The 10,601-nt window shown below is 61.6% G+C and overlaps 1 protein-coding gene across 2 annotated transcripts; it reads right to left on the bottom strand.

Annotated features, from left to right (window-relative positions):
* Positions 1-3,097: 3,097 nt before the first annotated feature.
* On the bottom strand, positions 3,098-9,646 carry SLC7A4 (solute carrier family 7 member 4). 2 transcript variants are annotated; one of them, XM_086761347.1, is made up of 5 exons: positions 9,471-9,646; positions 5,882-6,932; positions 5,095-5,771; positions 4,223-4,331; positions 3,098-3,821 (listed from the first exon to the last, which is right to left on the bottom strand). In XM_086761347.1, exons 1-5 carry the CDS (start codon positions 9,603-9,605, stop codon positions 3,628-3,630), a joined length of 2,166 nt encoding a protein of 721 aa, XP_086617473.1. In that variant the 5' UTR covers positions 9,606-9,646; the 3' UTR covers positions 3,098-3,627. The 2 variants fall into 2 exon arrangements, with proteins under 2 accessions (XP_086617473.1, XP_086617475.1); XM_086761349.1 differs by lacking the exon at positions 9,471-9,646 and adding an exon at positions 8,100-8,201.
* Positions 9,647-10,601: the final 955 nt, after the last annotated feature.

The raw sequence follows: 10,601 nt of genomic DNA, 5'->3' as shown, positions 1-10,601 counted from the left end.
GAAATGATGGTGGGTAGCATCGATTTGCTCCCTACTACAAATCCCGTGTTATTCCCGGTCTTCTGTTGCGTTTCTCCTTGTCCCCTTGCACCCGCCTTGTGGGAACTGTCCTCCCGGGGCACAGCAAACCAGCTCCTCTACCAGTCCTCCCAGTCCAGCAGCATCGCTGCTGAGGCTCTCGCTGTCCCTGGCTGCTGCCTGCCCGCTCCCAGGTTGTGAGTGGGGGATTATCCGCCAGGAATCCCGCTAACCCTCTCAGCCCAGCCGAGAACATGTGTGCTGGGGCTGCTCAGGCCCCGTGGCCCCTAAAGCCCGTCCAGGCTCCCGGCGCCCCCGTGCCGGCGTCATGCCGCTGAGCTACATACCTCACCGATGTGTTTTAATTACAGCGATTTCCACGTGGTCCCGCTGGGCTGATTAGACCATTTCCATGTGCCCCCAGAAAATAAGATTTTTTTTTTTTTTTAAACTAATTTGGAGAAAGATGCTCCTATGGCAGATCGGTGCAATATCGGCTGTGGTAAAGCAGCAAGCTGCTGCCTCCCTGCCTCCCTGCCCACCACGGAACGCGGTTTTGTCAGCTGCACACGGGGTGTCTGGAAGGGTACAGAGAGGGGAACGGGTGGGTTTGTTTTTTTTTTTTAAATTTTTTTTTTCTCCTACAATTACAGGCTGCCATCTTAAAGCACTGCTGACGGTGTTTGGTTTGGATATTTTTTTTCCCTGCTGATACACTTTTCAGGAACAAATCCTTGTAGGCAGGCTCCCTTGGTGGCAATGGCTGCTCAGAAACCCATTTTTTTTGTGTGTGCCTTAACGGCAGACAATTTAAAATCAATTCATACATGGTCTGCGCTTGCGCAGGGCACGTCCCTGCAATAGGCTGGTGTATGGCACAGATGAGCAGACCAATTTATAATCCTATTTAAAAAAAAAAAAAAAAAAAAACCAAACAGAAAAACAACGCACACACGTGCTTGCAAGGGCATGCTTGCTTCCCAGGCTGCCGTTAATTATGTTTCAATCCTTTAATTCCCTGCCAGCTGCATCCCCATCGCTCCCTGCCTCTCCCAGGCTGGTGCTGGGGGTGCCCCGTATCCACGGTTGCTTTTTATGGTGCAGCCCAGCAGTAATTCTTCTGCATTTTTTTTTTTTTTTACAAATTAACATTTTAAATAGATTAAATGTCTATGGTTATGAGCTGCATTTGACAACTCTTAGGTCTTTGCCAGTTTAAAATGCTGACCGAGAGCCCTCGCTGGGCTGTGGCGTATTTTGCGATGCAGTTTCTGTTGCCTTTCTTCCCAAGGAGACCAGAAGAGGGTCTGGAACCTCACCCTGTCCCTGCTCCGTCAGGACTTCGACTGCTCCTCCCCAGCCCTGCGCTGGGCTCCTTCACTTCTGATACCTCACTGTGGTTCTTTCTGCTCGCATTTCTGCTGCTGCCAACGGGCTTATACCAGAAGTTAAAAGCCAACAGTCGAGAAGGAGAGTTAAGTCTGCCTGCCTCCCCAGCTAGCTCTGGAATGGTTAATTTTTAAAATAAAGACTGACATGGTTATCACGGGAAGGAGACTTCCCTAGCGAGTGACAGCAGCGTGGCCGGAGGTGGCTGCGGGTTACCTCAAGTGACTCACGCTGTAATTCCCATTGTTTGCCCTGGTTCACAAGTTCTCCCTGCATTCAGCTCGTACCCTCGGCAGCTGTGGGAACCTGTCCCCGCGCTGCTCAGCATCAGCCTTGCTTTGACAAAGGGTCAGGCCCGTCTTGGTGACTATTTTATGTAGCCGTAAAGCTCGAGCTCCAGGCTGCCTTTGCACAGCTCTGCAGGCCCCTGGGGGGCTCCCAGTTTCGGTGGGCCTGTCTGGAGCCCGGCCTCGTGACCGAAATGCCCGTACCAGCGGAGCAAAGCCACTCTTGGTGCTGCCTGGTGGCCCCGGCCAGGCGCTGCGCCAGCCCAGCCCCAGAAGCACGCGTTGGTGGCTGGGAAGCAGGGCTACCAGCATGGATGCCCGGGAGCGGCCCCGGCAGGGTCTGTGCGCCACGGGCACTGCGCTCTGCTGCGCTGGCAAAGCGCGGGAGGAACGTGGCTGCAGGGTGGCAGCGGGTGGCACAGCTCTCCCTGTCCCCAAGCTCTCCGGGCTTTTCCAAGCATCAGCTCAGTGAGCACCTTCCCCACGGGGACACACAGCACAGACACCCAGAGCCATCACAGAACCAGTATTTATGCGGGTGACCAAGTCAGCCCGTCGCTCACAAGCCACTACACAGAGGTGTCAAGCAGGGCCACAGCACGGCGGGGACGTGCCGCTCAGGCGGCGGCGGCGCAGCGCAGGGGCGAGGCGGGATGCGGAGCAGTGCTGGCAGACAGAGGGGTTCACCGGGGAGCTTGCGTGTCGTACAGAGACCCCACCATGGACCCTCCGGGCCACCCCACGGCCTGGCCAGTGAGAAGCAATGGGTCTGGCCTGCCCATGGTCCCCGGCTCCTCGCAGGATGCGGACGGCGTTGCATCCAGCGCAGCTGCGGGGAGCAGGGTGTCCACACTGCAAAGCCTGGCAGTTCAGCAACCTCGAGCTCACCTGATTGCTTTCCGTGTATTTCTTCCAAACTTACCAAAACAACTTTCCTTTCCACTTCAGGCTACCCATGGGCAACAGCGGTGCTGCTGGGGACCCCCACCAGGACGCCACAGAGCATGAGGATGCTTGCTGGGGAGGGGACACCGAAAAGCACCCGCAGAGCCCGTCCTCGGTTGCTGAGAGCCTGGGATGGGCACCATGGGAGCACCTGAGCCCCTCACCCTGGGGCTGTGCTGCGGGGGTGCAGCGTGGGGGAGGGCCGGCTCCTGGCAGCCCAGTCTGGGGATGCTGCTGGGGACCTCTGGGTAACAAGGCAACAAATCTGGGGTCCTGAGCACGGGCTGGGGCAAGAGCCTGGCCCCAGTGGGACCACACAGGACCTTGCAGCCAGGCACGGCCCCCAGCCCCTCCAAAAGAGCTGATGCCAGCGACGAGGAAGATGTGGTTGGGCTTCTGCTGTGCCAGCGCCCACCGGCGTTCCCAGGGGACCTGCCTAGCCATTCGCTAGGAGCCTTTCTTCGTGTCCTGTTCCCAGCCCCCTCTCAGCCCCCTGCTCAGCCCCAGCCGTTCAGAGAGCAGCCCCGGGATGGCAGGGATGCCGGCGGAAACGCACGTTTGGCCGCTGCCTCCTTCTGCAGGCAGGGCTGCAGCCAGGGTGAACAGTGCTGGGCTGCCTGCCCCAGTCCCTGGGGACCCTCTGCACCCCACTGCACCCCTCTGCGTCCCTGGCTGTGTGGCCGGGCCAGCAGAAAGGAGATCCGCTGCTCGGTGCCCAGGTGTGCCAGGGGAAGGCGGCGAGGACGTGGCTCCCGGCGAGCAGGCCAGGCGCTGGGCTGAGACACGGTTCTGAGCGCTGGGGACAGGAAGGGATGGAGCCAGCCCCCGCCACGCTCTGCGGGGAGGTGGTGGGGGACAGCGAGCATCCTCGACATCTCTGGCAGCCCTGTGGCTGAAGAGACTGGGAGGAGGAGAGGGGGTTTCTGGCCTCGCCATGGGGAGGGAGGCAGACGCTCCCACAGCCAGGTGCCCCCGTCCCCCCGCGGTGTCATCTCTTGCAATCTTCGGTGTCGGCATCCGGCAGCCCGGCGGCGGGCTGCGAGCTGGGCTGGACGGCCTGCACCCTCTCCTCCAGGCTGCCGCTGGGGAACACCACGTAGCGAGCAGTGACGCGCTGCGGCCCAGGCTCCCGCAGGTTCTCCTTGCTGTGCCAGATGCCGTAACCAAAGTAGACGAGCAGGCCTGCAGCGGGGCACAGGGGAGCAGCGGCTGGGGCAGGGGCTGGCGGCTGGCACCGCTGCGCTGGCATCCCAGCGGAGCAGCGCAAGCCACCTCACCGGGCGGAAACCAGCTGCGTGCAGGTGGAAAAGGATCCTGCAGCATGTTAAAGAGCAAAAGGGGCAACCCCGGCCCCCAGTGCCCCTCCTCAAGGACCAAAACCCTCTGGGAATGAGAGAGGGCCAGGGAGACACTGGGAGACCTCAGCTCGCATCTCTGAAGGGGAATCGGAGGCAGAAAGGGGTGCGACGTGTTTATAAACCCATCACTGGGGAAAAAGAGCTGCCAAAGCCGCCGGCTGGTGCTGAGGCCGGCCCGGTGCCCCTCTGCCCGCAGCAGCCGCCGCCTTCCCAGGGAGCACTCACCTACGAGCAGCCAGACGGCGAAGCGGAGCCACGTCATGGAGCTGAGCTTCAGCATCAGATAGATGTTGAGGATGATACTCAGCGCTGGGGAGAGGGGCACCAGGGGGATCTGCGGGAGAAACAGAGCCGGGGGGTGGTGAGACCGTTCCCAAAACCACAGAGACGAAAGCCAGCACTGGTAAACACGAGGGACAAAGTGCCTTTCACCCTGGGCTTTCTGAAGACGACCTTTTCTTCACCAGGACAAAGACAGTCAAAAGGAAAAATGGCCAGTTTGGGGAGCTGGGAGCCAGGCGGGCAGGGTGGGCATGGGCTCTGCAAACAGCCCAGAGGCACCGTCATAGGGAGCAAACAAGCCCCCAGCGCAACCAGGGCCAACGTGGTCCTCACTGGAGGAGCCCGGGCAGGGGCATGGCAGGAAGGTGTTGTGACCACCGGTGTTACCGTCCACACAGCCGCACCGCGGCATGGGTGGGCTGGAAACCAGAGAGGGGGGAGCAGGAAGGGCACAAAAGTGATTTGGAGACTGAAGAAGAGAGCTCCACCACACAGCTGGAGAGCAGACCAAAGGCAGGAGGGGAGCGGGGGCTGTGGGGATGTGGAGGAGGGAGCCCAGGGCGGGCAGGAGCAATCCTGCGGGATGGAGACAGCTGCTGGGGATGTCCTCTCCCAGGGACCGATGACTGTGCAGAGCGACACCACGTGAACCAGCACCTCCCCACACCCAGTGCCTGCTGACACCTCTTCCTCCTCCTTCTCCTTCAGCAGTTGCAGTGCTGTCATCAGGCCAGGGTGACTGGGGCCTCCCATGGTCCATCAGAGCTGCTCCCACCCCACCGACCCTGGCAGAGGGACTTGGCCCCTGGGCATACCTGGAAGGTCTGCGTGCCACGCTGCTGCTCGTGTGCCCAGATGAGGAGGAGGCTGAGCAGGAAGCCCAGGCTGAAGAGGACCACCAGCAGGGAGTAGCTCCAGGTGGGCAGGTGGAGGTGGGTGTTGCCGAACACCAAGATGGAGCAGAGGCAGATGGCGGACACCATCAGGGTCACCACAGCCACCGTGACCACCTCGCCTGGGTAGAAGTCACTGAGGAACTCCAGGTAGGGCTCAAAAGCTGCCTTCAGCTGCCCCGGCTCTCGGTGCTCTTTGCTCTTGTCCCTGTCCACCAGCTGAAGCTTGTCGGAGAAGGACTCATACTCCTTCAGCTCACCGGTGGACGGACCCTCATGGGGCTCGGGGCTGGGCCGGCCACCAGCCACTGGCGCAGGGGCGTCCACCTTCTGCTGCTGGAAGCGCAGGACAATGATGCTTGCGGCCACAAAGGTGTAGGCCAGCAGTGTGCCGATGGACAGGAACTGCACCAGAGCCTCCAGGTCAAAGACAAGGGCTAACAGGGCCATGAGCAGCCCAAAGACCACAATGCCAACAACAGGCACTTGTGTGCGGGGATGGACTCGGGAGAAGACTTGGAAGAAGAGCCCGTCCTCCGCCATGGCGTAGACGATGCGCGGCAGGGAAAAGAGGTTGCTCAGCAGGACTGTGTTCATCGCTGAGGGATGAGGAAGAAGAAGGAGGATCACATCAGACCCAAACCACCCCGGTTCCCAGCCCCCGTCGCGAGCAGTGCAGGCAGCTCCCACCACCACTGCCTGAACTCACCACAGATGGAGCCAGCTGCCACCAGGAACCCCGCCCAGGCGTAGCCCCTCCTGTAAAACGCATCTGCCAGGGCAGAGTCGGGGTCCAGTGTGTGCCAGGGCACCATCAGCGTCAGCACCACCGACACCAGGATGTAGGCCCCGGTGGCCAGCCCCAGGGAGAAAGCGATGGCCCTGGGGACAGCCCGCTGCGGGTTCCTGGCCTCTTCACTGGAGGCTGCGATGACGTCGAAGCCCACGAAGGCATAGAAGCAGGTGGCTGTGCCGGCCATGATGCCTGACAGCCCGTATGGGGCAAAGCCACCCTCCTGGGCACTCCAGTTCTTGGGCTGCGCGAGGACAAAGCCCATGACGAGAATGAAGAGGATGACACCCATGCTGATGGCCGAGAAGACGTGGTTGAGCCAGGAAGACACTTTGGCCCCAAAGGAGATGAAGGCGGTGGCTACCAGCAGGATGGCAGCTGCCAGAAAGTCAGGGTAGCGGGCCAGGAACGGCACCTGCCAGCTGCCCACGTGGGTCTCGGTGAAGTTCTTTATCTTGTGGTTGAAGATGGAGTCCAGGTAGCCACTCCAGGCCCTGGCCACCGCAGCTCCCCCGATCACGTACTCCAGCAGCACGTTCCAGCCGATGAGGAAGGCCCAGATCTCACCCACGGACACGTAGGTGAACATGTAGGCAGAGCCTGTCTTGGGTACACGAGCTCCAAACTCGGCATAGCAGAGAGCAGCCAGGAGCGAGGCAAAGCCAGCAATGATGAAGGAGATGATGACGGCGGGGCCGGCGATCTCCTTGGCCACGGTGCCCGTGAGGACGTACAGCCCGGAGCCCACCATGCCCCCGATGCCCAGCAGTGTCAAGTCGATGGTGGAAAGGCATCTGTTGAAGGACGTCTCCATCATGTCATCCTCCAAGGTCTTCACCCGGTTGAGTTTCTGGCAGAAGCGGGTCAGGTCGGCAGAGCGAGGCAGCCATCTTGCCATCCTGGAGACAGTGGGCCCTGCCCTCTGGCAGGGTGAGGGGTCCACAGCGGCAAGACCCTGCCCAGAGCCCTGGCAGAGGAGCAGGAAAATGTGAGCATCCCCTGCTGCAGGGAGGTATTGGGCAGTGGGGACAGGCTGGAAAAGCCACCGGGGCACGTTCAAGGTGTCCCTTGCTCCTCAGCCATTGTGGGGCTCAGCGCCGGAGCGCGTCCTCGTCCAGGGCGGTGGCACGGGACAGCCAGCCACCCTGCGCAGGGGCCTGTCCTTGTGCACCAGGCGGGAGGCAACGTCTCCCAGGTTCTCCTTTGTAAAACAGAGCTGCGTTAAAGCCCAAACCAGGCTGCCCTGTCCCTGCGGAAGGTGTCTGCTGCTTCCCCTCCACCTTACTCAACATCCACCTGACCTTCTCCAGGGAGTGCCGGGAGCCCACCAAGGGGCCAGGCAGCATCTCCCCGCTCCCAGCATCTTGCTGCTTCCCCGGGAAAGCCCAGGAGTGGCGCGGAGGTGTGCGGCAGGAAGGCCAGAGCGGCTCCAGTGAGGACGTGGGCATCCCCGGGCAGACGGAAACACATCCAGCGCCCTGGGACCAAGCCCCGGCTGCCAGGAGAGCCAGAGAACCAGCTCTGGGAACCATCAGGTGCTGCCTCACGGTCTGCCATTTTGGGGATGCTCTCCCCTTCCTCCCCATGCCAGTGTCTCCCTGCATCCCCAAACCACGGGTCCTGCTCAGAGGGCTCCTGCCACTCGGCACAGCCTGCTGCTGGGGTCCATCCCTCTCGGAGGTCAAAAGGTCCTGGAAAAGCCTCTGCGAGCTGACATGATGCTGGCCCATGGGGGACAACAGGCCTGCTGGCACCAAGCGTGCTGGTGGAGCCCACCCCCCGACCCCAGCCCCGATCACCGCCTGCATCACTGTCCCAGTATCGGGGTTCCCGACCCCACGCACCCACCAGCCGGGCAGGGCGTGGAGCTCGACGCCCACCAAGCAACCGAGTATCCCATCCCAGTTTGGGGTGCTGGAGGAGGTGGTCACGGGTGGGGACCCCCGGGCCAGGGTGTTCAGCCTTCGGATCCATCCCTGCGTGGGGAGAGGGGAAAGTTTCACCCCTGCTCGGCCCCACTGCGATGCCGGTTCTCGCGGGGGGGGAGGGGGACGGGGACGACCAGCTCCAGTTCCCCCGAGTGGGAGCATCCCACGCCCCGGTCCCGGCCCCGCTCCGGTCGGGCCCCGCTCACCTGCGTGGGCGCAGCCGCGGGCTCCGCCAGCGGCCCCGCTTCTGGACCCGTCCCCGCTCCTGGACCCGTCCCCGGCCCCGGCCCCCACCTGCTCCGCGCCGCCACCGCCTCCCGGCCCGGCTCCGCCTCCCAGGCCCCGGCGGAAGGGCGGGGGCCCGGTGCAGCGGCTGCGGGGAGCGGCAGACGGTTGTGCCGCAAAGGAAGCCCCGGCCGCTGCCCTTCCCCGCCGGAGCCGGGAGCAAAAAGTCGGGGTTAACACGGGGGCCTCCCCCGGGCCCCGCGGAGGGGGTGACGGATTTTTTTGGCAATGTGGCCGGTTGGTCGCGGTCCCCACGGCCTCGTCGCTGGAAGCTGGATCCCCCCACCCCACTGGGCCCCCACGGTGTCGAGGTGCTGGGCTCGGGCGCCGCAGCCCTGCCACGCCCGAAGGGACCAGTGGAAGATGGAGCAGGTACCCGAATCTTGGCCACTGGACGCAGCTCTGGATGGAGCCAAGGGCTGAGAGCCCCCTCCTCTCCTCCTGGGCTCTTCCAAGGGGAAATCTGCCTCTGCCTCCTACGCTGTGAGGCACAGGGACCTTCTCCGTGCTCAGGTGTTTGTCACGAGGAAGCAGAGGTGCAGGGGAAAGCAGCTGGATGAAGGTGAGCTCCTCAATGGGCCTGTCCAGCTCCCGTCCTGCCGCCCAGGAGCAAAGAATCACAGAGCAGTTTGAGTGGGAAGGGACTTTTAACGGCCACCCAGCCCAACCCCCCTGCCAGGAGCAGGGACATCTCCAACCAGATCAGGTTGCTCAGAGCCCCAGCCAACCTGGCCTGGAACGTTTCCAGGGATGGGGCATCCACCGCCTCTCTGGGCAACCTAGAAAGCTGGTGCCTGGGCAAGAGCTCAAAACCTGAGCAGAGGTGCGTCCTGCTTCCGCCTGGCTCCGAGCACCTGCAGCTTGGGGAAGGGGAGTCACCTCTTGCCATCGTCAAGTCGAAAGGTGTTTCTTTTCCAGAAGTGCCTCGGCATCTCTTGATCCAACAGAAACCTCCTCCTTCTCCAGCCCCCTCTGTAGCAAGGAGTTGCCCAAACAGTCACCTGCTGCCTGCCCCCCCCCCCTCCCCAAACCTGCCTTTTACAGGTGGGGGGGCTTTCTGTAACATCCCAGCTCTTGTATTTGACAGGAGCGCAGTCCCTCACTACGTTTTATCTCTACCGTGTCCCCTCTCAGACACCTCATTTTCAGACAGAGGAGTCCAGACCTCTGATGTCCCCAGGGCCTTTGCAGAGCCCGTTCCTGCTGCCACCCTTCTCAGGCTGAAGGGACCTGTGTTTGGGTACTGGTACACCAGCGACGTCACAACAGCAAAACGTTTTCAATTTTCTTACCTGCTCCTTTCCTAACACCTCATTCGGTTTTCTGATGGCTACTGAGCGCTGAAGCTGGGCCCAGCAGTCATCAGCCCAAACATCACTTCTGAGCGAAGGCCAACCAGGCTTTCCTGGGGCACCGGTCGAGAGCATGGGGGCTGTGCAGCTGGGCGAACCAAGGAGCTGAGCCAGCTGAGATACAGGAATCCTTCACAGCTCCTTTGGACCACCACGTCTGACCCCAGCCTGGCCGTCACCAGCAAGACCACCGCTGCAGTGGCACGGGCACAGCCAGCTCTGTAGGAAGGCGTCACCCTCTAGTGACACAAAGGCACCTGCTTGGAAAAATATCCGTGTGTGCGCAGTGCCGTACCACCCAGCTTCGTGAGGGGGCTGAGCAAGTTTTCCTCCACTGAAGTCGTGCTGACCAAATGCTCCGGATGGTGAGCTACTCCAGGCATTTTATTCCCTGAAAACAACCTTTTCCACCAGTTAACCCCGTCTGACCCCCCTCCCACTCTCCACCTCGTGCAGAAAGCCTCTCTGAAACACAACCTGACGGCAGGCACGGAAAATTTCAGCTTGGATAGCTGCCTGGCAGAGCCATCTGCAAGCAGATGGCAGGAGCGGGAAGTTGTTGTCATCGCAGTGCTGGAGCAGCCCACCATGGTCCCTGGCACCAGCTGCCCCCACCAGAGACGCCAGTGAGCAGCTCCTGGGAAGCTCTGGACCAAGGTGGGCTCCACTCTGCAGCACAGGGCAGCAAAGCAGGGCTGAACCCACCGGCAGCAATCCTGAGCTGCTGCATTTGCTGCCCACGGGTGGCCCTGAGCGTCCCCAGCCCCACGCTGGCTCTGCCACTGCTCCAGCTGTGCAAGAGAGCTCGTGTCGAAGAAGGGGGGTCCTTCTGGGAGGCAGCGTTACCAGGCAGTTGGTCTCCTTTCCTGCAACAGGGCCCATCATTCATCCCTACCTTCCTCACAATCACCTCAGGAAGCAATTTCCTAACAGCTCTGGCTGCACAGAGGAACACGGATCCCTCCTTCACCCGGTCAGCACCAGAGCCTACTGCATCTGCACATCTCCTCACAGGCAGGATGAAGGTGTCTCCAGAGGTGAACGTTGCCCACTCTGCTCCTGGCCATTTTG

The sequence above is a fragment of the Chlamydotis macqueenii genome, chromosome 17 (genome assembly GCF_036417535.1).
Source record: "Chlamydotis macqueenii isolate bChlMac1 chromosome 17, bChlMac1.mat, whole genome shotgun sequence".
NCBI lineage: Eukaryota > Metazoa > Chordata > Aves > Otidiformes > Otididae > Chlamydotis > Chlamydotis macqueenii.
This window is presented reverse-complemented; position numbering and strand designations above follow the sequence as displayed.